This window comes from Caretta caretta, chromosome 10 (genome assembly GCF_965140235.1).
Source record: "Caretta caretta isolate rCarCar2 chromosome 10, rCarCar1.hap1, whole genome shotgun sequence".
Classification (NCBI taxonomy): domain Eukaryota; kingdom Metazoa; phylum Chordata; order Testudines; family Cheloniidae; genus Caretta; species Caretta caretta.
In genome coordinates, this window is record NC_134215.1 from 32,412,810 (window position 1) to 32,440,226 (window position 27,417).

General features: G+C 51.2%; 1 protein-coding gene across 1 annotated transcript in view; it reads right to left on the reverse strand.

The window, feature by feature from the left end:
- Nucleotides 1–5,966: 5,966 nt before the first annotated feature.
- The window catches only part of FAM234A (family with sequence similarity 234 member A), a 65,182-nt gene continuing 43,731 nt past the window's right edge, over nucleotides 5,967–27,417 (reverse strand). Inside the window, exons 5-12 of the mRNA XM_048866659.2 lie at nucleotides 20,226–20,356; nucleotides 16,087–16,219; nucleotides 15,515–15,653; nucleotides 13,937–14,077; nucleotides 13,057–13,135; nucleotides 12,222–12,374; nucleotides 10,906–11,008; nucleotides 5,967–10,738 (exon numbers count right to left, since the gene is read on the reverse strand). Of these exons, the coding sequence (XP_048722616.1) occupies nucleotides 10,527–10,738; nucleotides 10,906–11,008; nucleotides 12,222–12,374; nucleotides 13,057–13,135; nucleotides 13,937–14,077; nucleotides 15,515–15,653; nucleotides 16,087–16,219; nucleotides 20,226–20,356 (1,091 nt within the window). The 3' untranslated portion in view covers nucleotides 5,967–10,526. The remainder of the gene's footprint in view (nucleotides 10,739–10,905; nucleotides 11,009–12,221; nucleotides 12,375–13,056; nucleotides 13,136–13,936; nucleotides 14,078–15,514; nucleotides 15,654–16,086; nucleotides 16,220–20,225; nucleotides 20,357–27,417) is intronic.

Here is a 27,417-nt window from a genome sequence, read left to right on the forward strand (position 1 = left end):
GCCAGCCCGCCCGGAGCCCGCCGCGCGTAACCCCTTCGGCCCCGCCCCGCCCCGCCCCCTTGTCCCCCCCTGCACCTCCCTCCCCCTCGCGCCTCTCCCCTTCCTAGTGCCCCCCGGCTCCCTGCGTCTCCCCCCTGTCCCCTTCCTAGTGCTCCCCCCCGGAACCCCAACCCCCTTGTCCGCCCCCGCACCTCCCTCCCCCTTGAGCCTCTCCCCTTCCTAGTGCCCCCCCGGGACCCCAGCCCCTACCCTGCCTCCTTGTCCACCCCCACACCCTCCTCCCCCTCGAGCCTCTCCCCTTCCTAGTGCCCCCCCCGGGACCCCTGCCTCCTTGTCCACCCCCACACCCTCCTCCCCCTCGAGCCTCTCCCCTTCCTAGTGCCCCCACCGGGACCCCTGCCTCCTTGTCCACCCCCACACCCTCCTCCCCCTCGAGCCTCTCCCCTTCCTAGTGCCCCCCCGCCCCCTGCATCTCCCGCCTGTCCCCTTCCTAGTGCCCCCCGCACCTCCCTCCCCCTCGAGCCTCTCCCCTTCCTAGTACCCCCCGGGCCCCCAGCCCCTGCCTTGCCCTGCCCCGCCCCCCTGACCTCCTGCGCCCCCCCGTCCCCTTCCTAGTCCCCCCCTGGGACCCCAGCCCCTACTCTGCCCCCCAACCTCCTGCATCTCCCACCTGTCCCCTTCCTAGTGCCCCCCCAGGTCCCCAGCCCCTCGCATCTCCGCCCCGCCCCACCGCCGGCATCGACCGGCCCCGCCTCGCTGCCCCTGCGCACCTCCCCTTCCTACTGCCCCCCTGACCTCCTCCCCTGCCCCCAAGCCCCCACACTCCTCGCTCCCCCAAGCTCCTGCACCCCTCCCCTTCCTACTGCCCTGCCTCTGTGCCCCCTCCTACTGCAGCCCTGGACACGCCAGCTCTGCCCCTACACCCCTCCCTACTGCAGCCCTGCATTGCCTCCCTCTCCCACTCTGCCAGTACCCCTCAATCCTGACCTGTAGCCCTCTGCTCTCCCAGCCTGGCTCTCCCTCACACACCATCCTATCCAGAGTATTTCTTTACTCTCTGTGTGACCTAGTCTGGCCTGCCCAGGGTTAGTTCCTTGCAGGGAGTGAAATAAGCTGCCTGGAAGGGGCACAATCCAACCCTGCTGTGGGGGGCACCCAGACAGGGCTGGTGGGGCAAGGAGGATGCAGCCAGCAAAGCAGCTGTGGGAGCTGGTTCCCAGGCACTCTGCACTGGTGCACATGCACCCCCACAGCCATCTACCCCAGATGGTGCCATCTCTGGGCAAAGGGCCCAGGCAGGGAGTCAGGCAATGCCCCCTCCATGCATGGGGGTCTTGCTGGGCCAGGCCCTGCAGTTCCACGAGGGTTGCTGGTCTACCCCCAGGAGCCCCTGCTCTGAGCTAAGGGAGCCTATCTCCACTGGGACCCCAGAGCCTAGCCATTGCCCCAGAGATGCAGAGTGTGGGCCACCAGCCCTGCTCCCAGCAGGCTGCTACACACCCCTGTACGGCTTGCCCCATGTCCCAGCTGGCAGGGCAGTACAGGGGCTCTGACCCACACCCCGTGGTAGAGCCCTATGGCTGCAGTAGCTTCTCTCAGCGAGGGAGGGATGGTCCTGAGTCCCACCTTGCCTGGCACTGGTACCTGGCTCTGGGCATTGGCTGGGCAGTCTGGCAAGCCAGCTTCAAAAGCAGCTGATCAATCAGCTCCTCAGCTGCAGCAGGCAAAGCACTCACCAGCTGTTGGCAGGCAGCTGGGCTTTTCTGATAATCAGTACTCAGGTTAAACAACTTTTTCCTAGAGATAATTGGCAGGAAGAAAAGCATCCATCCCAGCCTTATTCTTGCTTCACGAATGCTGGAGTGATGCAAGCTGGCTGCTCTGGGCTGCCCATGGCACACCAGGAGTCGGGAGAGGCAGGACTAGCCTGGAGCATGTTAATGGGGGAAGGAGCTTTTCCCCCTCTATTGGGGCATCCCCAAGGTGCTGTTCTTCTCCAGGGGAATTGCTTGGTGCTGTGGAGATGCCAGGATTGCCATCCGGCACAGCCCTACACAATCCCCAGGCACCTGCTGTGGGGACTTGACTGAGCCTGAATTTGGCAGGAGGGTCCCCGTGTTCAGGAGATGGCTCTGCCTCCCTGAGGTGGGCACCATCAAGCCCATTTTGCCCAGGACTCTAACCTACCATTCTGTCCTCCCCAGCACTCGCCCTGGTCTCTCCTGTACCAGACCCCTGGGCCCCATCTCGTCTAGCTTTCCTTGGAAGAAGGTCATGTATTCCTCTGCTACGTCCACCTGTATTGTTAATAGCGAGCCCGCCTTGGGAAAGTGTTCACGCCAACCCACAGCCTGCACCCCTGCTAGCAGAGCACAGGGCCAGCATGGTCATGGGGGCAAAGCTGAACACTGGGTTTGCTAAGGCGTGTTGGGGATAAAGGCACAATCCCCTCCCTGGAATCTTACAGTCCAGGCTAGCTCGCTCGCGGTTTGCACTGGAGGAGCACTTGGGGTACGTCTGTGCTGCAATTAAAAACCCACAGTGGGCCCGTGCCAGATGACTTGGGCTCGCAGGGCTCACGCTGTGTAGGATGGTGGTGGGTCGGTCTGTGGGCACCAAACCAGGCTGTCCCAGCACAGTGGAACTGTAGCAAGCCAGTGTTGTGCTGCACCCAGCAGGGAGAATAGAGGCTGTGATCTGCGGTGCCTTGTAACGAGCTGTGGTGAAGCCAGGAGAACGCGGCTGGGGCACAGATGGGGCCTGGCCGAAGCAGCTTTGTGGTCTAATGTCATCAGCGGGGGGGCTTGGCCCTACTCCAGTCCCCTTTAAGCTGAGCCAGTGTTGGGGAGTTCAGGGCAGGATTATTCTGCAGCCCAGAGCCAGGGCCCAGCTGCAGGACGATTACAGCACTTCCATAAGCAGCAGAGCAGGGCTTTTTCCTGGGTCTTCCCTGTAATGCGGTAGATTAACACAGCCAGCTGGTGGAGCCATGGGGCAGCTGGCTAGGGCCCGAGAGGAACCACAGGTCCCAGCTGCAGCCAGGGAGGACCCCAGCATTGAGCGAGCCCATTGGACGCTCCAGCCCCAAAGTGACTCCACCTTGCAGTGTGCGCGCTGTGGGGCCATGGGATCTTGGGGCCAGTGTCACTAGTGGGAATCCTCACCACCAGACTCCCCACCAGCCATGCTGCTCTGCTGGAGGGGCGCCAGGCCGCAGGCAGAGTTCAACCCCAACAGCCATTATCCCCCAGCACCTGGAAAGCACCAGTGGCAGCCCCCTCACGTAGCCGTGGACCCAGCTACCGCCAAGGAAAGCGACAGCACATCAGTTTGAACCCATGAAACATCCACCCCATGCAAACAAACCGGCCAACGGTCAATGGATGGGACTTAGGGGTAGCTAGTCCACCAAGGGCGCTGCCAGGATGGTGGCAGCCAACTAGCCCAGAGTGCCACTAAGCTGGGATGTTGCTGGGGAGGATACACCCTCGGTGGCACAGGGGGTTCTTTGGCCTGTGCTATGCAGGGTGGGGGAGCCACAGGCCGTGCAACTGGTGCTGGCAGAGCCTGGGTGCAGGAGGCCCCGCTGGCCCATTACACAGGACAGTTGGACCAACAGGCAGCTCTGTGAGGCAGCGGGAGCCCTCCGATTCCTGGCTGCAGGGGAACCCTGCATCCCACAGCAGAACCAGGGAGAGGGGATTCTGCGCCTTTGGCCTTGTTCCTCCCCCTGCCCCCATGATAGTGTGAACAGGGGGCTCTGGCAAACCCCCCGCCCAGGTCAGGAGCAGGAAGCGGCAGCAGGTGATGGAACATCTACACATGGAGGGCCCTGCCCATGGAGCCATCCCCATGAAGCTGCAGGCCCCGCTCAGTGGGCAGCTGTTCTACCCGAGCCTCCTCTAGCCACGTCTTTTTCAGCAGGCCTGGGGCAAGCGCAGGTAGAGCCCTGCACGGGACTATTTTATTGATCCCGCTCCTGTCCCACAGCGCAATACTCACTCCCGCAACGGTTCTTGCATTTTTATCCCACTCCCACCTGCAAAAACCTCAGATCCCACAAATCCCACAAGGGAGAGAGATTCTCCCCGGCCACTAGAAAAACCCAAGCCAAAAACCCCACGGTTGGTTAATATATTAAATATATAAATGGAATTCAGATACAATTTTTACCACGAAAAGAATACAACAAATCTTGTTTAACCTAGGTAAAAACACTAACTCCTGTTACAATAGACATCAAAACTCTCTCTAGCCCTCACTTAAATTTAAGTATTAAACCCCCCCCCCCTTTTTTTTTTCCAATAAACCTGCTTTAGATTGCTGAAATTCGGTCTATGATAAACTGCTGTCTTGGGGACATCACACAGAACATCCAAACGAATTGCACCACAATTTTGCCTTAAAAGGTGCTGGGTTTTTTTTTTTTTTTAATGACTATAAAAAGTTAAGTGGTTTAAAAAAAACTGGAAGTTTTTAAACCACTTGAGCACTATTTTTAGAACTTTGAACCATCCCAGTCAAGTTATTTAGGGCAGGGTTATTATTGCTTTTTGAAAAACATTTACCAGGGAAACCGTGCACAGCACTGACAGTAAGCTGCTGCGGCAGTGACAGTCTGCACGTACGTGAAGTCACAGAACAACAAAACCGGAGGGGGATTCTCTGACCTGACCCGAGCCGGTGTACAGTATGGATTCACAAAGAGGGAGATAAACACGTAAAGGAAAGAGCAGCTCAAACAAAATAATTAGCAATTTCTCCAATAGGCAATTCTTGGTAAACTGATGAGAGATTTAGGGTTTTCCCACAAAATTACCAGTGTCTAGTTTTTTTGCCCACCCACAACAATGTACATTTTACCCACTCCTCCTATTACGGCAGCAGGTCCTGCAGGACCCCAGTCCCGCCGCGCGGGGCTCTAAGTGCAGGTAGCAACCTGCAGGAAGTGTCACTGCAGAAGGGCCCTGGAGAACCGGTGAGCTAAGCTAGGGCCTTAGGAGACAGGGCCACAGAACGCAAGGAAGTGGATTGGGCTAAGGCAGGGGGTGGGAGGGAGCGGGTGTGGAGCAGCCCGTGGGCAGAGGGAGCTGCTGCAGGTGGAACGGGGAGAGGGCAGTCTTTCCATGGGATTATCCCTCTGATTGCTCTAGGCCCAAGAATCCTTGTGCTGAGTCACCGGAGGTACAGGGAGGAAGGGGTTGGAGTCACAAGACTGCTTGGGTTACAGAGCCCATGCTGTGGGCCTGAGTTGGGGGTATGGGGTGTTTCTGGCACCTGTCTTGGCTGTGAAGGTAGAACTTGGGTAATGAGCTCCCAGTGTGAAGCAGCACAAGTGCAGCTGATCATCCACCACGAGTCCTGGGCTTTTTCAGAGTCTCTGCTTCAGTGGTCGTAGGCTGAGTTTGGTGGCAGGAGTGAAGTACTCTGGGTGCTGAGACAGGCACCTGCTGCCAGGGATGAAGCCATGTCACTCACTGGCAGACTAATTTGAGCTCCCCACTCTTCTGTCCATTGTTTAAGCGGGGAGACTAGAGCTGCATCCAGTGCTCCTGGGACACTGCTATTTACACAGCCTGCCTTAACCTCAGCCCCTGCCCCAGGCCCCTCTATGCAGGCATAGCTTGGACTGAAATGGTCTTTTACTGCAATGGCAGATCCAGCGTGGTGCTGGTCATTACACTTGCCCCCCCATCTCCCTGCATCTGAGACTGCTGTTAGGTACCCAGCTGCTGATTCCATTTTCTCAAGTGCATCATCTCATACTTAATACTTAACATCAGTGCAAAATCCTCAGTGTCCAGCCACCTGGGGCAGGTTTAATCTTTTCCTGGGTACTTTCTTCCGCTGCGTGTTACGCACAGCTGGGATCAGCAGAGTTCATGAGCTCCCTCACAAAACCAACAACAAATCATTCGTTTTCACATCACAATGAGTAGAAATAAAAGCAACCAAGGGTTCAGTAATGAACTGAGCGAAACCGAAAAGTGATTCCTTTATTAGCAGCATAAAAGGGGACCGGCAAAGGGAAAAAATTGTGCTTATGCCCCTTTGGGACTTTGAATTTAGCATCTATTGAGCTTCATGACTGATTCACATTCTGGAGACAGGAAGCCCTCCTTATTGACAACACTCCTGGCCCCTTCAGTGAATGTGTGAATGCTAACGTAGATCCACTGAGGTGTCCTCCAGGGTGCCTGAGCTATCTAGGGCTGAGTCTACTCACTGAAGTTGCCTGGGATCAGTTAAACCAATTTAAGGGCATCCGCAACTGGGGATATAACTGGATCTGTTGTGATCTGGTGCAATGGGTGTGTTTAGAGAAGATCTAGAAGGAAAAAACAAGCGAGAAAACACCCCAGCTCTTTATCACAAGCAGCTCAAAGGGCACATGCACCCAGTCCTATTAAAGTCCTTGGCCAGGTCCCCTGAAGAACTGGCAAGGCAGGCTAAATTCCACTGCTATTGGGAAAGGAGAGGAACGCTTGTTTTCCAGTTACAGTCACATGACGTGCTCCTGATGCGGCTGTGGAGCAAGCCTAGCCCAGATGGTTGGTGTCCCTATTTTATACAGCAGCTTCAGTGCGTCACAGTGGCTGAACAGATGACATGGTCCTTGGCATCGCTTCATTTCAGTGCACTGTCAAACAAGACTAACTCCACAAACTGAAGGGGGGGAAGTTTACTACTTAAACTACATCCAACACATGACAAGCTGCTCTACTCTGAAATGTCATCAGAGCAATTTTCCTCCTTCCAGATAAGGCGGGGAGGGCCTGTTTCAGGACACGTTTTACAACTTTCCATCATTCTGTCAAACCCAATTCTGCATGTTCTGAGCTCAGGGCTCAGCCACGCTGGTTCCTTAAAGACAGCAGCAGAAGCAGAGCACTGTTCACAAACAATGCAAAAGAGGTTTATTGAATCATCACAGTTAGACCACGCCCAGTACAGCAACATTTGCAATAAATTAGAGAACCATACCTATCATCCTAGTGCTAGAAAATACACTGTTCACACACGCAATGATTTCTGCTAGTAGAGCCCAGCAGAGTTACTGAATCAAGTCACAATTAAACCATTCCTTCAATACTGCAAAAACAATGACACAGGGGAAAAGCAGCTGAAAAGAAACTCTTGCATCATTACGAGGGTGTTAGCTTGGCACTGACATTGCTAACAGGAGAACCTGGATTTCCAAGTTATCAGGGAATGTGTTAACAGCGGAACTTAAAGCCAGAAAAGTCTCCCGAGGCTGAGATTCCGGCTCTCCTGAGGCAATGTTCAGAGTGCCTGCTTGAAAGGGTTGCGTCTGAGTAGGGGTCAGGAAGGAAGAGGAAAAACCTCAAACAGCAAGAATCATTAATGCACAATGCAATCCTGATGCACAGACCACGTCCCCTGCAGCCTTGTTCCTTTCGAGGCGGTTCAGCGAGATATAATCTGCAGCTGATATATATCAGTCCAACAGGCATGCAGGCTGCAGGGTTACTGTTTGCCCACGGCACAGTGCAACCCGCAGGGCCAAGTTTCCCGAAGCTCAGCTTGGGCCATCGGTGGGTGGGTTACCTGTCAAGCTGAACCTGCTATCCTCACTGACAGCCGCTCAGTGCCACCAGCAGGGTGCAGGTGAGAATCACAACTGTGCGGTAAGGCATCCCCCAGGTCCAAAGGCACAACCAAGGGATTTGCAGGGCCATTGGGTCTCAAGTCATTCACATGCCAAGCAAGAGGCAGGCTCCTGAAGGGTAGGCAAATCATGGGAACCTGAGCTAGAGCAAAGACACGAGACTGGGCTCTGCTTCCAGCACTCAGACCATTCAAAAGACCATGTTAGGGAGAAGGGGAATTCATAGAATCATAGAAAATCACGGTTGGAAGGGACCTCAGGAGGTCATCTAGTCCAACCCCCTGCTCAAAGCAGGACCAATCCCCAACTAAATTTCGAGAGAGAAGCCAAGGGAATCCGTGGCACAACACACAATGCAGGCTGCAGTCCCAGTGGAGAACGCTCTTGAGAGGAGCCCTCCCCAGACACGAGGAGCAGGGACCTGAGGCATCATCCCACTGACTGCACGTTCTGGGGGCATCCTCAGAGCAGGACGCTGCCCAGTGCACCTTAGAGCAGGGCAGCTGCATCAAGCTGCCATGGTGGGAGACTTGGTTCCCATGATGGCTAGCCGTTCTCTCTCCACTAATTTGCTCCAGTAAAGCAGCTCTGTTCCAGCGGTGAGGGCACTGAGCATAACACTCCACAACTGTGTAATTTCACAAAGGGGTGGAGCGTTGTGCAGTGGGGACCCCGGCCACCTTAGAAGCAGAAGTGCAAGGCCAAACAGTTGGTTGCTACACCAGCAAACCCTAGCAGTAGATGCTGCAGTTAATTTTGCCGGAGTTGTTCCCTAGGGCCTGGCTCTGAGTAACTGAGGAGCCAGGTGCTGCCAAGTCAGATGCTGGGGGCGTGGTGCCCAGCAGCAGTTGAAGTCGCAGTGCAGTATGGGTCTGCAGCTTCGCTGTCCTGCATAGCCTCCTCTCCAGCACCAATCACACCCTGCAGTGTTCCTACGCATGGCCTTGACTCAGACCAAAGGGAGGCGAGCACTTAGCCCCACCACACCTCCTGGGGGATTATCGCCTGCCCTTAGCGTGAGGAAGCCTTGTCCGTGCCCGCTGGGGATCAGCTCCCCGACTCTACGGGCGCCGCACACTCCTCCCGAGGCCTCGCAGGTCCTGCTCTCGCCACAGATGAGCGATGCGCCCACTCCAACCCGCCAGCCCTCTGAGTGTCCCCCCGGAGCACCCAGCCCTGCTCCACTGGACGCAGGCAGAATTCACAGATTCGCTGCTCCCAAAGAACCAGGACCTCAGCTTAGCAGTCACCCCACAAGCCTGCAGCACAGAGCTCCAAGGAGCTGTGACGACTGGGGCAGTGACAGGGCACTTCTGGGCACTGAGGTACGACTGAGGCACCTGCGCTGTGCCTGGCCCCCAGGGCATTTCACCCCGGAGCATGGTGCCCCAGGGCATGCCAAGGGAGGCCCCAAAAGGAGACACCCCACCACTTCTGCCCCTCCCACTGCAACCTCAGTACAGAGCGACAGCAAACGGATATGACCACACTGCAATGGCAGCACCCAAGTGTCCTACCTGCCACACAGCTGTTAGCACTGAGAGGGGCAGCGTTACCCAGTGATTAGAGCAGCGGATCAGGAGTCTGGGCTTTGCAGAGTTCTCCCGCCAGCCCTTTCCCAAAGAGGCCTTGTGTGACCTTGGCCAGACACTGCACAGCCTGTCTCCATGTCCCCCTTGCTCAGTGAGGTAGCAGTGCTCAGAGGACTCTCCTCGCAGGGGTCGCGAGGCTGAATTAATGTCTGACGAGCAGCACACACCCTGGGAACAGCTGGCTGGCCTCCTCCTGGCAAGGAACGCGGGCAGCTCCACTCTGAAGAGCGCCTACAAACAGCCCTGTGGGTCCCAAGTACACTCGATCTGCCCAGCCGATGAGCAGAGAGCACGTGCTAAAACCACAGGGACTGGGTAGCCAGGCAGGGGCTTGTTATGGCTCTTGCATCATCTACAACTGGAACTTCATTCGCAATTCTGTTCCTGATGAGTGAACCAGCTGCGGCAGGGCCAATGGGATAAAAGCAGCCCATGCTTCTCTCAGCCAGTAGTAGGCAGCAGCTCTGCACCTTGGTACGCAGCAGGAGCAGCAGGCTTGGAAAATGAGGAACTGCAGTTTATACAGAGACCTTTTCAGAGTAGAACTGCACTTTAGTCTGTGGCTCTCCTGGGCCAGAGAATATCTGCCATATCCAATACACCAGCCATTGCATGCCCCACTAGACTCACTCGGTACCCATCTCACCACATTATCCCTGGTGAGCAGCACTCGGGTATTCCATTGAGAGACCAAACACGCCATGTCCACGCCACTCTTTGGAGAAGGCAAAAATTCCTACTCAGGAGAGCCCGTCTGTCTGATTGGGCAAAAGGAAAAGAAAATCCAATATCGCACGCACACGTGCGCACATACACACTCCCTCCCTCCTCATCTTGCTCTCTCTCACCCAGATGCACATGCCCTCCCTCACTGCAAACACCAAGGTGAGAGTAATCAACTGAGGCCTCTCTCCGGCACCCAGACATGCCCTCCCTGGGTCCTAGTTTGGGGTGTGTTGGGAAGGTGGCCCCGGCTGAGGTACGCCCTGCATCGCAGCAGGTATTGTGTGATTTAGAAAGGGAAAGAGGCAGATCTCCTGGAAGTGATGGCACTTCAGAGACAGCCAGGGACTGAAGCCCCATCAGTTCAGAGGCTGGCTGCGCTGGCAGCCACCTGTGCAGGATTTGGGGTGCCCAAGCCCTGCGGGCTCACAGGTGGATTTGCTGTGGCTGTTTTCTCAGCAGCCAGCCTTTGGCTTGTGGATCAAGAACGGCAGCTTCCCACACGAGTTCGTGATCTGGGTTTAATGAGTCCATTGCTGGAGGAGAGTGCTGAGATGGCTCTCTGGGGTCTCCCAGGGAGCTCACATTTGGCTGCTGAATCGCATCCTGAAGAAGCGGTCCCTGATGTATTGCTCACTGTCCCCCGCCACCTGGCTCAGCCAGGTCACCCTACTGTCAGCGATGTCCTCTTTCAGCTTTCGCTTGGTGACAGACACCCAGCCTGGCCCCTTGCTGCTCTGCGGCCCAGTCAGCAACACGTAGCAGGCATGCCGGCTCCGCTCAAACAGCACCGCTGGAACAGAGAGAAGGGGGTTACAGCCAGACCCCTGCCCGGGACAAGGGCAGATCAGAGCACTGCAGCCAACCGAGACTCCGCAGGCTCTGTGAGAGACGACAGTGCGAAGGGACAGCTGCCACAGGCAGCGTCTCCACTGGAGGGGCCCAGGGAGCAGCACTTACCGTCGAAGGCAACTATTCGGTCTGGGCTATTGTTCAGCTCCAAGAGAACATTGGGGTAGGACGGATGGAACAGATACAGATTCTGGAGAGCCACTTTGGAGCCCTGAAACAAACAGGAGGCATCAAGGCGGGGGAGCACTTCATCCTGCCCAGTTGGGCAGAAGCCACAGTCAAAACACGCACCTGGCTTTGGGGAAATAAGCCAGGTTTTGCCGAACTCTGCTAGTTTGTGCCAGATGGCACCAAGCGTGAGAGCCGGGCGGCAGACATTACCAGTCCAGCCTGGTCGGACGAGTCCCATCAGTACCAGAGCTGGGTTTATTCACTGGTCTGAAAGGCCCCCCGTCTGTTTCTCATAACATTCCTGAATGCCCCAGGTGCCCATCAGCCACACACAGGGCACAGAGAGGGGGAGGGTTCAGGAAGACGTACCCAGCGGTCATGGGGAAAACACTTAGCACGTCTGCACACAACTATCAGGCTGATGTTGACAAAGGTCCGAGAGGGAGCAGCGTCATCACTGCCCCTCACTCAGCTCTCACAGCCCCTCCCCTGGCTGGTTCCCAGCACCAAGAGGCTGACCTGCCAGCTGACTTTCCCCATCCAAGTCGCTGTATGCCACGGCCACGGCAAGACAGACAACGCTTGAGGGGCACCAGAGAATCCACGGCCTCAAAACAAGTTCTATAGGGGCATTTGCTGTAAGTATGAAAAATCAAAGCTAACCCTCCACTGGGAGCTCCAGCACCTGCAATTTTCTAACCGCTTGGTAAAGACACTAAGGCACCAAGTCTTCCAGGTCGCCACCTCCTCCTGCCGGATGAGCTGAGCTGCCCCCCGCTTACCAGCCCCATCCACAGCACACCAAAACACTTGCCTGCCAAGCTTTCAAGAGCCAGGCTGTGAATGAGTAAACTGCGGCTTAAGAACCAGCTAGTTGCTCCGCAGTCTAGCGAGCACTTTTCACTGCGCAAAGCAGAGACCCCTCTGCTCAGCTCCTTAGGCCTGGGCTGCATCCCCTGCAAAGCCAGCACGGCACCACAACTCGGGGTGGGGGTGATGTGGATTCAGCCCAGGTCATCACAGGAGGAGAGCAGACTGTGATACTGACCAAGGGTACTGGGCCACACATGAGCAGAGGAGAGCCTGGAGGGACGTGTCCAGGCACGTGTGTGCACACAGTACAGGAAGGGCGAAGTGCTTCCCCGGGGCTAGCAGATTTCAGAGTGTGCGTGTGTGCATGGGTGGGGGCGGCTGAGGGGGTGTCCTGCAAATTCCGGTTCAAAATCAGAGTGAGCCTAAGGGACTGCCCTCACCGTTTCATTGGCCTCTGCCTGGTACTCTCCCCAGAAGAGGAACGTGGACCGGTGATCTGCAGTATTGAGAGTGGCTGGCCTTGGACTCCCTGCTCTTGAATTCAGCTCCAGCTCCCAGTGGACTGCTCCAGAGCCACCCTCAACAATCATGATCTGGCAGAGAAGAAAGACCAGAGCTTACCTTGAAGCATGCAGCACACAGAGAGTCAGGGGCCCAGCTCCACACCTCCCTGAGGGAACAGTGCTTGGCTACATGGGGAAATCAGATCAGGGCACGGTAGCTGAACCCAGACTCCACGGAATGAGCTGCCATTTGGAATCTGTGCTCTAGTTCCCCCTCAGACCGCTACAATTTTCCATTGCTTCAATCCCAGGCTCCTCTGACTTTCTCAGCACCTATCCTGGGTATTTGCTCTCTCTCCAATTTGCGGGATGATCACAGCTGAAATGGACACCATGGAAACATGCATGATGCAGCCACGAAGGGGGCACCTAGGGGCCTTTATGTGTAGTTAGCCATGTCAATGCAGAGTCACATCTAGAGGTGCTGTGAGAAATCAGACCCAGAGCTCTGCCTTTGGATTCACCTGTCATTTATGGTTAGTTACTTGCAGGAGGGAAGAACTCCACACACTGTCTGGGCTGACGAAGGAACCTCCTGGAGAAAGAGCTGCACATCTCAGCAAAGGCCTTTGACACCTATCAAGAGAGCCAGCTCCCCTCCGCCCAGTGCAGGGCTAACTCCTTGTGCACATGGTATTCGAGCCCAACCAAACACAGACTGTAGCCAGCAAGTGAGCAATGAATGGGGGATCAAAGCAAAGAGCTTTCAAACCTTCTTCCTGTTGGGTCCAACTCCACTTTCAAGGACTATGTGGAGAACGTCAGGTGTGTAGTAACCAAACACTGGCTCACTGCAAGAGAGACAGGAGGAGAAGGGGACTGAGACAAGGTACCGAGCAGCCAGGGAACAGGTGTCTCAGGCCCAGTGCCTGTTTGTCTAGAGCAGCCTGTACCCAGCCCACACCTAGCCTGGTGAGAGACTCAACTGATCCCACAATGGCTCAGCATTTGACATTATTAACTGGAAGAGCTGGGGGTCAGACTCCTTTTTTCCCTACGCTGGAAGTTCTGCCGAAGCAGCACCCAGGTCCTACTTCTTCCCTGAGACAACAGGAACTTCAACCCTTGAGGCACAGGTAACCAGGCTGGGGCACAGAAAGGGGAGGTTCATGTAGTCAGCACTGGCCTTCAGAGAAGATGTAGGATTACCACCCCTCCATGGCACATAAGGTAATAAGCAGGCCAAGTTTCTACCCACGCATATGGCTACAGTATTTGGGTTGGGGGTTGGAGCCAGGCTATTGGGGAGGGGGTTTGCAGCGGTAAAAGACACACACTACGTACCATGACCTTCTCTGCCCTCACTCCCTGCTGTGGCTCCCAGGGAGAGACAGTCTTGGAAGAACCACAACACAGCCCCCCACTCCACGAATTGCAGCCATGTCCGTAGGAAATAGACTGATTGAATGAGGCTCCCCATTCACCCTCCCTAAAGTCAAGACAGGGCGTCAAGCTCTCCCCTTTGTGAAGGGATACTAGATCATATGAAACATGCACTTTACACGAAGGAGGGGCTGTTTATCCCTGGAACTCAAGTGTCATTGGGCAAACTCTTGGAAAGGAGCATCTCTCTCCTGCAATGGCAGCATTACCTCAAGATGTGGGAGGCGTTGACTGTCCACAGGGAGTTAAGAGTTTGTCCATCGAGAAGCTCAGCCATGTCTGACTTCACAACCAAGATATTCTCCCCCGATTTCCCGGGAACCTTCACCAGGTAATGAATGTCTCCAGAGCTGAACAAGGAGATGCCAAGACAAGGAACTAGTGAGATTTCCTACCTGAGAATACCACTTTATTCTTAGCATGCCCGATGCAGAAATCAAAGGCTATCATCCCGCCAGGAAAAGGAAAGGTAAACAAGACCATGCGCCAGGCCAAATGTCTCTGCTGAAGCCAACATTTGGGGAGGAGAAGTTGCAGGTTGCCAGCTCTCCCCATCCAACTGGGCACTCTCCCTTCACAGAGAGCAGCTCTCTTGGTTGCCACATGCAAGAGAAGTAAAGCATTCACTCTCCCTGCACTCCAGGTGGCTGTATGAGGAAAGCACTCTAGACATGTGCCCTTTCTTTCTTTACAACTGACGGATCTCTGCAACCTGGAAGTGCTCCCTTCCCTCTCTGGGGAATAAAGAGATTTCCCTGACTGGTCACTGCATTAGAAATTCAGGTGCTGTCTAGTGAGTGAGTGACCAGAAAAATATGTTCTGGAAAATTCCCTTATCCCCTGCAGTTACACGCGATTCTGGTACCTACCAATCTCCCGCACTCCCTGATCTCTGCCCTCATGCTTTAGCCATATCCAAACCCACAGCCCGGTCAGTAATCTAGGGGAGAGTTAAGGTTGTGTGGCTCGTGTGGAAACGCGTTTGGATGTGCAGGGTTTAACTAGCTGTTGGAACTGAAAGGATGTCTGTAGTGGAGCTGAGGCGTCAGAGCGCGTGGTGGGGAGCAGGAAAGTTTGCATTGCTGTGGATTTGAAAGTTCGTTTAACTGACGATGGTCTCATTTTGAGAGATTGCACGGACTGGGACTGTGCTTTACCCATAATGCAGTTGGCTGTTCATCACCATGCGCGCGCATGCACGCATTCCGGTTTGTACTGATGGTTTTAGTCTAAACGAATTTGAACTGGAACTCTCCAAAGCCTAAAACTTGGCAGAAATCATAGAAATAAAACATGGAGGAGACATTACACCATCCAGTCCATCTCCCTGGGGCCAACACAGGACTGGGACGTGCAGGGCATTTGATCTGTCCCGATTGTTGGGCGTCCCCCACGCCTTCCCTCTGGCGATGATTCCACAATCCAATAGATCTTGCTGCCAGGAAGTTTTTCCTGCTATTTAGCCTCAATCCATGCTCTCAAATTCATCCCTTTCCCCCTATTCTAACCCCTGTGTACCACACTCACTACTTCCCCTCTGTCTTTGGTGTCTTCCCCAACCAATATATAAGCAGAATTACATCCTCTCCACTTTGTTGTCACTTACTGAGTCAGTTCCCCCAGCCCTCTCCTCATTGTTTGGCACTGGAACATGCTCCTGGACAAGCCAAGAGCAACACTGTGAAGCGGATCTTAGAGACAGCTAAACCACACTGTTGCATGCTTCAATCAGTGGATCAGAGGCCCCACGTATAAATCACAAGGTCAGGAGGATGTAATGCTGCTACCTGAGAAGAGGTATGTGATGTGTGGGGCTCTCGACCTTCTTCTCCCACTGAGAATCTTGCTTCAGGCTGGTGAGTTTACTTTCCATCCCAGTTGCCATGCTGTAGAGATCCTTCAAGGAGTAGCCATAAAGAGAATTTACTGTGCAAACAAAGAGAAATCAGGATGACAGAGGAAGCTTACCTTGACCATTGTGCTGAACTGTGCAAATGAGGCCTTCTTTCCTGTCCTTTCCGCTCAGAAATTGTGCGTCAGATCCTTAGGGAAGCACAGACTAACTTAGCAACCTGCCATACACTCACTTGGCATTACCTGTGTTTCAAACTTACATTTCAATGCACTGTCCAAAGAACATGTAAAGAGCACACTGTGGGTTCACAAGATGAGCTCTTATTTTCAGTAGAGGGCTCTTTCTGTTGCTTTATCTTGAATGTCATTTCAGAACCTGGAAGCTAGTCTTGCAAGAATGTGGAATACTGTACGACAAGCTGGAAGAGTATTTACGCATTTCAAAGTGATGGTCACTTCTCCATACTGGGAGCATATTTAGCGTTCAACCAGCAAGAGGCCTTACCAGTATTGAAGAGAACGTAGTAGGAGCCAGTCTTAGTCACATGTATAAGATAACCAGGCCTTGCACCCAGACTCAATCTGCCACTGGTTCCAATCTGCTCACCATTCTTCCCCGAATAGATGAAACTTTTAGTCTACAGAGAAAAGGAAAACCCTAAGAATAAATACTTATTAACACCACTGCTGCAGGTTAGCATTCTCCTGCTGCTGCAGCCCAAACCCTTGGGGAGGCTGATGGCGTGAGATGGAAAGGTGGCTGCCTGGGCATAGCTTGCACTGTGGCTTGCCCATCTTCTCCACACATCAGAAGACACTTTACATGCCTCGGATCACTTTTTGCTGTTGACTTAAGACAGGGGTTTTCAAACTGAGCTCTTGTCAGGGGGTACGCGTGAAAAATCCTGTGATGGCGGATTACACATTTTATTTAGCAAGACTTTGCAATCTAATCATAGGTATACTACGACCCAATTCTAGATAAGGGTATGCGGTAGACTCCATTATTTGGAAAGGGGTATGTAGCCTTAAAACAGTCTGAAAAACCGTTAACTTTAGACAATGCAATTCACAACACACAAACAATTCGCCACATACCTATCTGGCCACTAGGTGTCACTGTCTGGCATGAGCCTCAATCTTTTTGTTGTGCATAATTAACCACAGGGCAAGGTTAGGCCTATTAACAGTAACAAAGGTGACTGTAGAACAACTGCTTGTGCGTTTTTGCTGTTGTATTAGGTAACAGGGAAATTTAGCTTTACAGGACGCTTATCTTACCCATGGCAGCAGAGTGACTGGCTAGGTCTCGCCTCACTGGTTTATTGAGGGAGGCTGTCTAGGACACCGGCTTTCCTCTTTCCTCTTTCTGAACAATGCCAGCTGAGCGCTAACATCCGTTTGGCCAGAAAGAGGAGCAGAGGGCACTCAGAGCAGCACCTCAGCAAACCTGACACCCGGAATCAGCAGACTATGGGCACCCTGAACCAAGCTCCCACGAAGGCTAGCTCTAGAAAACGGTAGTGCCAAAGAGAATGAAGAGCCCAGCCTGCTCCCACTAAAGTCAATGGCAGGACTCTAGCTGTCAGAGCAGGAAACCTGTTGACCAGACAGGAACTTTTCGAGAACCAAGCTGGAGCAGACACCAAGCACTCTAGAAATGCTTCAAGCAGAACACTACACTGGGAGCCAAAATGGGGTCAGATTCATACGACTAGCCAACAACCACAGCTAGCAGAGCCAGCAGGCAAGATCTCCTGCATGGAGAGGGGCAGGGGAGGGCCTCTGAAGGCAGTATGTGGGTGACTGGGATGGGTAGGGACACAGAGGACAAAAAGGGGGAAAGAAACAGAAACAGGTGAGGAAGAGGAAAGCTGGGAGGTGGAGTGGGATCCAAAGGAGCCTCCCACTCAAGGGGTGAATGGGTGGGTGAGGTATGGTTTGATCTTGCTGGAGAGATTGACACATGAACTGGGAAGGGAGGTGAGCTGGGGAAAAGAAGGTTTGAAGTAGCTGGCACTCGGAGAGTTAGCTGAGGATGTTGATTACTGTAAGGGGACTTAAGAACTTGATTTTCAGAGGGAATGACATGGAAACTCATGACTGACTCACCTCCCCTGGACACCTATCCCAAGGTCCCCAGACAGAACAATAAACTTCCCAGTTGTTCCCAATCTCCCAGGCTGGGGAGCATGGGGGGGGGGGGGGGAACCTATAGTTCAACAGGTCATAAGTTTCTATCCATTGCGGAGAGTTCAGTTCTCATAGATTCCTACATTCCAAGGCCAGAAACAATCATTGTGATCTTCTAGTCTGGCCTCCTGTGTACCACAGGCCAGAGAACTTCCCCACAATAATTCCTAGAGCAGATCTTTTGGAAACACATCCAGTCTTGATTTAAAAATTGTCAGTGATGGAGAATCCACCACGACCCTTGGCATGATCTCATGGTCATTTGTGAAGCTCTTGAGCACTCGTACCCTATCAGTCCTCAAGGAGAGTAACGGCCAACACCATGTACACACTGGATTGGACCTATGGCAGAAATGTCCATGACTTGCTCCTCACTGTTCAGTTTAATACACAAATCAACTATTACAGGTGAGAAGCGAATACATACAGATGGCTGCCTGGCACAAATATGCATAGAAACAGACACAAAGCATAATGAAGAGCTTATGGCAGCACAAACTGTACTCCCTCTATTTGAGATTAAGATCTCAGCAATACTGTATTCACAGCCCTAGCCCCAAGGGCCTTTCAGGAAAATGGCCATTTAAACATCCACCCACCCAGCTCCTGGAGCCTATAAACTCCCCCACCCGTAGCCTGACTCTGCTGCCACTCTCAGGAAAGCCAGTAGATAGACCTTTCTGCTAATCACAATACTATCACTTTCAATCTCAACTGTACTTAGCAACAGAATCAATCCACTTAAAATAATGCTGAAATAAAAAGAAAATGGTACACAGTTCAAGCATAGAAGTTTCTGGTTATCAGGGAATAAGGTACAGATTATCAAGGGGTGCGAAATTCGGTTAGGAGTTGGTGGCATAAGGAATACATAATCTGCAATCTTCCTGATTGGGGGTAAAAGTTTAACCGGTCAAAGTACAGACATTGAGATATGGGGGTATGTTGTCCATATGATGGCTATGTTCAGGTGTGGAGTATAATGAGCGGATACGATGATGGGGATGGATCTACCCTCATTTGGTGGGATATAATGTTCAGTGAATTTATGGTTGCAGTTCATACAGTCCAAGGGAAAAAGCCTCTCAGTCCCTTTCCCATAGTGGATGCACGATGTCGTACCGGCTCACACCTCCTGGTACTGTCGGTGGCCGGTGATGTGTTCGATGTAGATGTCCCTGGACCATCGGATGGTGTCTGAGGTATTACTCCAAAACTGGTTTCTTCCAAGCTGTAAAACTTAACATGAGGTTGCTCACACAGTGAGCTAAGGCCCATCTTCCATACTAAGGGCACGGATTCTTTTATCTGAGATGTGGCAGAACCCCAGCCCAGTGCTCCATCAGAAGGGTCAGAGGAGGGTTCACAATGGCTAAAGAAGTTGAACAGGATAAAGAAAACCTCAAACCCCTGACAAGGCTTTGCAGAACGTGGAATGCATTCAAACATTTTTTGGCTGCTTTATCTATAAGTTGTGAGATAAGAAGACGACACAAGTGGCGAGGGGAACGCATGAGAGGGAATAAAAAACAGAGGAGATGCAGGAGTAAGAAGAGGCGGTGGAATTTCTGATAACCGCGGCAAAGATCATAGCTACTGAGCTGCTCCAGTATTCTGTGTCTCTGAGAATGCAGGGCTCCCACACCTCCAGTGTTGTCCAGTTAAAGAGGGACACGTACAGTTGAAGTGGTACCACCTTCACAGTGTGGACAGCTATATTGGTATAAAGGTGCCTTTGAGCGGTATAGCTATTCCTGTTCGGGAAGGGAATAAGCTCTCTGGTATTAGTCACCTTTATATCAATATAACTGTGTCCACACTACGGGCTGTTCCAGTGTAGCTCTGTTCATAAAATCATCCCCCTAATTGACACAATGATACGAGTACAAACACAAACACTGTGTGTGTAAAGTACAGGCCTTGGTCAAATCTCAGGTATGAAGGGGACATCATCAGCTTAACAATCACAGTTCTGAAAAGCAAAAATCTTCAATTTACCTTCTCTACAGTGCTTTACAGGACCCAAGCAGGACATTTCAGAACCTGATTTCCGGGTGCTGGTTTGCATTTCTCTCAGCCTGGGCAAACAGACCAGGCCAGGCAATTGCACTCTTGTTCACCATCAAGGGGGCAAGGTACCATGGCTGGGCTGCAAACTCAGCAGGGGAATATTTACACCAAAATATAGTTTTCACTGGGATTTATATTTTTAGACCAGTGAAATATTTCTATTCATTTGAGGGAGCGGTAAAACTTTATTGGTCCAAAAGCAGCAAGACAATGTCTCTTCTGGGTGGGGAAGGGGAGGGGGAGGGGAAGGAGACCTGCCCTACTGAAACATGCTGGTCTCACAGAGGCCCCCAGGGGGTACTTCCCGTTTTAGAACACTCCTGTCACACCTAGCAGTATGTGCAAAGGGTCTATCATGGCTCAAAGTGATGATGTATGTACCTCATCTCCTGCAGTGATAAAGATCATCACGTCCTGAACACCGTCCCCATCCACATCTGGTATCTTTAATAAGGGAGTCACCACGGTATAATTAGCTCCAAAACTGTTAAACTGCCTCCATCGAACTTCCCCTGAAAAACACAGTTATTCCTGTTATGAGAAACATTTGCTCAAAATATGCAAAACATTTGCTCAGAATATTGTTTAGTGGCTCTGTGGGACTAAGCAACAATTTGTCATTACTGTTCTCCCACAGCCTGATAGCCCATCCTGCATCATCACCTAGCCCTGCACACTGGGGTGTCAGATTTGGCACTTCATAGTTACGGGTCTTCTTCGCATTTCAATTATAAATTCAGATGTTCATGGGTTTTATTCACAGATGAAGCTCAAACCTAGCTTTCAGCTGGGGAGCCTGAATGGAAAGGGCCTAAAATACAGCTGCACCAAGATGTCTTTCCTAATTCTAAACAATGAACAAAAAAGCATATGCTTGGCTGGGACTGGATCTCAAGTATTTTTGTGGGATCTGCTCTAGGAGAAAGATTTTTCTTTGACACTCTGAAGCTACTTCTGAGCAAACTCCAGATGGATGCATGAGCACATTACAGTATGCCACAGCTGAATTCCAGAGACACAGGGAAACTGGGAGAACCTCACCCCTACTGGGGACTGATGCCTGCTGATAACAGCTAACACCAGCCCAAAGCAGGTAAGTGGCATGAGGAGCTCCTTTGCATGACCTGTAAATTTGATGTGATCTATTGAGGGAAGATCCTGTGTGATTTTTATCAGACACCTAAGACACTACATAGAAGTCTAGATTTAAATGAATTAAACATAAGAGTGGCCATACTGGGTCAGACCAAAGGTCCATCTAGCCCAGAGTCCTGTCGGCCGACAGCGGCCAATACCAGATGCCCCAGAGGGAATGAACATAAGAACATGTCATCAAATGATCCATCCTGTCGCCCATTCCCAGCTTCAGGCAAACAGAGGCTAGGGACACCATCCTGGCTGATAGACCTATCCTCTGTGAACTTATCGAATCCTCCATGAAATTATCAAATTAAATTTAAGTAGTCTTCAGAAATTCCTTACTGATATCTTTGCTTCTGCACAGAAGTAGATCTGCCAACCTGGATGTTAGGGGACACAAAATCACAACTGAAGATATAAACTATACATGCTCAACGACTTTTAAAATAATGAAACCTCTGTCAGCATCTTACCCAATTTACCAAGATTCCTCATCAGACAATTTTGAAATCAAGACTGGATGTTTTTCAAAAAGATCTGCTCTAGGAATGATTGTGGGAAGTTCTCTGGCCTACAATAAGCACATGAACACAGTGGTCCCTTCTGGCCTTGGAATCCATGACTCTCCCGTATCTGAGGAATGGGCACACAGCCTGTCTGATCACTCCTTTGCCAATTGTTTTTGTGTAAATGCAAGCTGTGATATTTTGATTTTATATTTATCGTCCCATTTTACCAGCTCAGAAACAGCTAAAAGGGCTTTGCTTACATTTTCCAAATACAATTCAACCACCACACATATGCGGTTCAGACAAAGGAATTTTACCCTTCCAGGAGTGCAGGATAATCGCTGGCTCGCGGTCATAATGGCAGCAGTGCTGAATAGCAAGGAAACTTTGTGCTGTCTGCAGCAATGCAGAGCAGGTTGCAGCCTATGACCTCAACGCTCCCAAAGCTTTGATCCCAACATTAGAATTTGTTACTATCACAACAGATTTGGAATGGGAGGGTTCCTCTGAGGAGCGGAGGGTAGCGGAGAATTTTACCCCCACAGATAACAAGCAAACAGACAAGGGAGGGAAAGAATATAAGTTTTAGCTAGTGATACCCTGACTCCAAAGTTGCCTGAGGCTATGAAGGGAAGGCCAGGCTGATGCATCACATATTTAATTGCAGGTGGTTTTATTCTTTTCTGGGTAGACAGCAAAGTGAAGTTGGAGAAATGTGTCCCATTTCTCAATGTGTCCCTGCCTCAAAATGGAGTCTGATTTAGCACAGACACAGGCTTGAGCAATAGTCATTTCAATCCAACACGAGGGAACTTTGGTGCTTTCATGCCCTTACTATGATCCTCATTAAGGATGAACACAGAATCTAATTACCTCCAGTCTTCTGCTCAGTTGAGGGAGAATTTCAATGGCGTCCAGAGACCTAGAGTACAACTGCACTTCCTTAGGGTTTTCAGAGTTAAGGCAAGTAGAAGGCAATGAAAAAAAGAGATGGAAAATGACACATGCATATGCAGGAAATCTACAACAGAACGTACTATTTTGTCTGGGAAAGAACTGTGAGACTAAATCTTTGAGGTGGTGAAAGTTGAGTCTTGCCACTGATTTGAAAACAACCAGAGGAGGATGAAATGCGAGACTCTCCCTTCAGGATGGAGGGCTCCCAAGGCAACTATCTTAGAACAAAGATACCTGGGTAGTTAGGACTTTCGTTAAACCATGAAGCAGGACTCTCAGGGGAAAAAACCTTTTCAAACGCTCTCCTGGATTTTACTCCTAGGTTAAGCTACCACTGTCCTTTGGTGGCTCTCTAGGATCACTGATTTGTAAAGGGATTATTGGGAAGAAGCTGTTTATTTCTTTGACTTCTAGGTCCCTGATAGGGTGACGTTTGGAAGGCAATCACTGCCCTGTTCCGAAATATATCCTATATGAGCTACCCATGAAATGAACTGCGAGCTTGACATGCTTCACAAGGAAGAAGCTGAAGATTTCCATTGCACCAAAGACCTGGTGTGGAGAAGTGCTCACTGTATGGTATCAGGACAGAGCATCAAACTACTTACAAGTAGACATTGCCATGCAGCCATCTGCAGGGGTGCTGGAACAATTTTTGTAGTGGGGGTGCTGAGAGCCAGTGTTATAATAGTAATAGCAGGGCAGTTACAAAGTTAGTCATACTAACTGTGTTTGTATATTATTGCCATTTCTCCCAGCCTTTTACTAAGCACAACAAAACAACCAATCAAACAAAAAAACTAAACACCACCTTGCCCCTGACACACACACACACACACACACACACACACCCCTACCCCTCTTTGGGGACAGAGCGTGGCTCTTCATATGCCTTTGTACCAGCACCAAATACATTCAGGGCACTTCTATAAGGGAGAATGACCGGCTCAGTGTTACCAGACATTTAGACCCTGGCTGAGTGACATTCTGGAGTAGGCAGGAGAGCTTTTTCTACATTTTGTAACGTACCCATATTGAAGCAGAATTGCCTTGTCTACACAGGGTTGTTAACGTGTCCTAAATTTTGCCATTGAGCAACACCAGGGTTTACTTTGACCAGCTAACATGTTAAAACTACAACTTGGCTTGTCCACATTAGGATCTTAAAATATATGGGCTGACACCTTTTCTCCTGGTGAAGATAACACTTAACAAGGAGGCAGCACTATTTTCATGCTAGTCTTGCTCAATGAAAAAACACAGGACCTGAAAGCAACTAAACCAGGGGAGGGCAAACTACAGCCCAGATCCAGTTCATCAGGGTTTTCAATCCGGCCCACGGGATTGCCAGCCCCATGGTGCACTGGGGCTAAGGCAGGCTCCATGCCTGCCCTGGCCCTGCGTCACTCAGGAATGGGGAACCGCGGCCAATGGGAGCTTTGGGGGTGGTACCCCCAGGTGAGGGCAGCACGCAGCAAAGCCACCTGTCCTGCCCCCAGGAGCCATTGCCGGACATGCTGGCCACTTCTGCGAGTGGCACGGGGCCAGGGCAGGCAGGGAGCCTGCCTTAGCCCCGCTATGTGCCACTGCCACTCCAGAGCCGCTTGAGGTAAGCGGTGCTGGGCCGGTGCTTGCATCCCACACCCCAGTGCCCTGCGTTGAGGCCCTAAGCCCCTGTGTTGAGCCCCCTGGTGCACCCCAACCCCCTGCCCTGAGCCCCCTCCTGCACTCCACATCCCAACCCCTTGCCCTGAGCCCCTAACCCCCTACTGCACCCCAACCCTCTCCCGCACTTCGCACCCCCTGCCGAGCCCCCTGCTGCACCCAGCACCCATCCTGCACCCCAACCCCCTTGCCCTGATCCCCCTCCTGCACCCGTACGCCATGCCCTGAGCCCCAACGCCCTGTCCCCCCGCACCCCTTCTACACCCCAACCCCTTGCCCTGAGCCCCTTCCTGCACACCGCACTCCCTCCTGCACACCAACTCCCTGCTCCAGCCCTACATTCATGGCCCTGCATACAACTGCCCCATCCAGATGTGGACCTCATGCCAAAAAGTTTGCCCACCCCTGAACTAAACCCAAAAGGGGCATGTAAATAGCTTCCATTATTTCTACAGATAAAAGGAAACTGTGCTGAGAGATTTCTTTCAAGACAGAGGTTCTGCTGATTGACCGGTAGTTACCCTTCCTCAGTTGATAGGGAGGAGGGCCTTTTAACCTTCTGGGACTGTTTTCTACCCCACCCTTGCAGTTGTCTGTCCTGAGTTTATCACAGTATGTATCATTCTTGTATCTAAAACTAGAAATATGAAGTATTACTCTGAAGTCCTATTGTAATTATGCAAAGTATGGGTCATTAATGGTGGTTTAGAACCTTGATAGCTCCCATTGACTAGGACAATTGGTTGTAAATGGCTCTGTTTACTTGCAAGCCTTCCTGTGTTCCTGTTTCAGAGTAGCAGCCATGTTAGTCTGTATCCGCAAAAAGAAAAGGAGTACTTGTGGAACCTTAGAGACTAACAAATAAGTTTTCGTGAGTTACAGCTCACTTCATCAGATGCATGTGAGTCAGGGCGGGAAGAATGAATGCTTGGGGTCTCACAGGACATGTAACCTGGTACTGGAATCCATCTTAAACCTGGTGCTTTTCCATTTAGAAGGAAGGGTGGGGACCCAGAGACACAAAAGATTCCCGCCTTGTGCCAAAGCTATAAAAGGAGGTGGAACAGAACAAAGGGGCTGCCAGTCATGAGAAATCCCCTAGTTACCACCTGAGCTGGAACTAACAAGGAGTGTACCAGGGGAAAGGATTGGGCCCAGACTAAGGAGGAGTCTACTCTGTGAAAGAAGCTTACTGGAACATCTCTGAAGGTGAGATTTACCTGTATTCAGTTTCTTAATATATGAGGCTTAGACTTGAGTGATTTATTTTGCTTAGTAACTTGCTTTGTTCTGTCTGTTATTACTAGAAACCACTTAAATCCTACTTTTTATACTTAATAAAATCACTTTTGTTTATTAACTAACCCAGAGTAAGTGATTAATATCTGGGGGAGCCAACAGCTGTGCATATCTCTCTATCAGTGTTACAGAGGGCGGATAATTTAGGAGTTTACCCCGTATAAGCTTTACACAGAGTAAAACAGATTTATTTGGGGTTTGGATCCCATTGGGAACTCGGTGTCTGGGTGCTGGAGACAGGAGTACTTGCTGAGCTGTTTTCAGTTAAGTCTGCAGCTTTGGGGGCGTGTTTCAGACCCTGGGTCTGTGTTGCAGCAGGCTAGTGTGTCTGGCTCAACTAGACAGGGTTCTGGAGTCCCAAGCTGGCAGGGAAGACGGGCTCAGCGGTAGTTTCGGCACATCGGGTGACAGTCCCAAGGGGGTCTTTGTGACCGAACCTGTCACACCTATTATATCAATATCCTCATTCAATACCAGGCACTCAAGTTCATCCATTTTAATATTTAGAGTTACTGCATTTGTATACAATCACTTATAAAATGTGTCAAAATTTAGTTTTCTCCCTTCATGTGATGGGACTGAATAGGACTCTTTCATTTGCCTATTTCTCTTCAGTTTCTACCTGTACTTTATCGATATATATCCTCTCCTGTTTCCTAAGTTATAGAGCCAGGCTGTTAATAAATCCTCCCTAAGGGATGTCTCTGTCTGAACCGTGTGTTCATCCACATCTGTTGGCTTTCCCCCAGCGTTTAGTTTAAAAACTACTCTAACTTTTTAATTTTACTTGCCAGCAATCTCACTCTGTTTTGGTTTAGGTGGAGCCCATCCTTCCTATATAGGCTCCTCCTTTCCCAAAAGATTCTCCAGTTCCTAATAAACCTAAATCCCTCCTCTCTACACCACTGTCTCATCCACCCATTGAAACCCTGAAGTTCTGCCAAACTGGCCCTGCATGTGGAACTGGAAACATTTCAGAGAATGCTACCACGGAGGTCTTGGTCTTTAATTCATTGTCCTCACCTGGACTGTTGGAGGCAAAGTAGCTGGGCTGTTCCCCCTTCGGAGAAAGAATCTCCTGAATGGGAGCTGTGAAAAGGCTGCTTGGTGGATCTACAGTTAAAATCTCCAGGCTATTTTCTGTAACAGAATAAGGCTGGGAATCCTTTTGAATAGGTGGAAACTTGATTAAGAACAAATTCATTCAGCTCTGATGAATCCTTAAATGTGCTCTGTGATGGCTCCTTTAGACGTTAAATCCCATCAAAGGGAGCCAGGGCTGACCAGGTTAACTTTGATGGTGCAATCAATATTCACAGTTTTTCAGTACACCTCAGGCAACTGTACTGGATAACAAGGGCCTGGAACTATGCTGTTTTTGTGAAGAGGAATTAGAAACTTTAGAGTCGATGGCAGAACAGGAGAAAGAAAAGTGTGCCAGATTTCTCTCTGAATTCGGTACCCTTCTTTGTGTGTTATGAAGGGACCTTTCCCCTGGAATGAGCTACCTGGGGGGAGGGAGGAACTGCTGATTTTAAGTGGCCCTGGAACAGGAATGTCAGCTTAAGTGGAGCTTCAAAAAAGGATGGAGCATCAGAATTCTCCAATCTCAAACATGTTTTTGACCTGTCCATCCAACTATTTCCAGTGTAGATGGGAGGGAGGGGGGAGGAGAAGAGGCACACAGGAAGTTAGAATGAAGGCCCAATGGCATGGCAAGGGGGAAGGAAATGTGGGGGAGGAGAGGAGGCACACAGGAGGGGGAAAGGGGAACTGGGGGACACAGAGAGTCCCTGGCCTGAGTTTAGCAAAATATGCTTTGCGCTGACCATTGCCCCCCTTCTGGTTTCCCAATTTTCCCCCAAATCAATAGGGTTCTGTCCACTGATGGCTAGAAATTTTGGAATTGAACGCATTTGGTGTTCCAAAGTTATCGCATTTTAGACAGACAGAGAAATGCCATCCAGATGAATGTCGGACCTTGCTTTGCTCAGCCAAAAGCA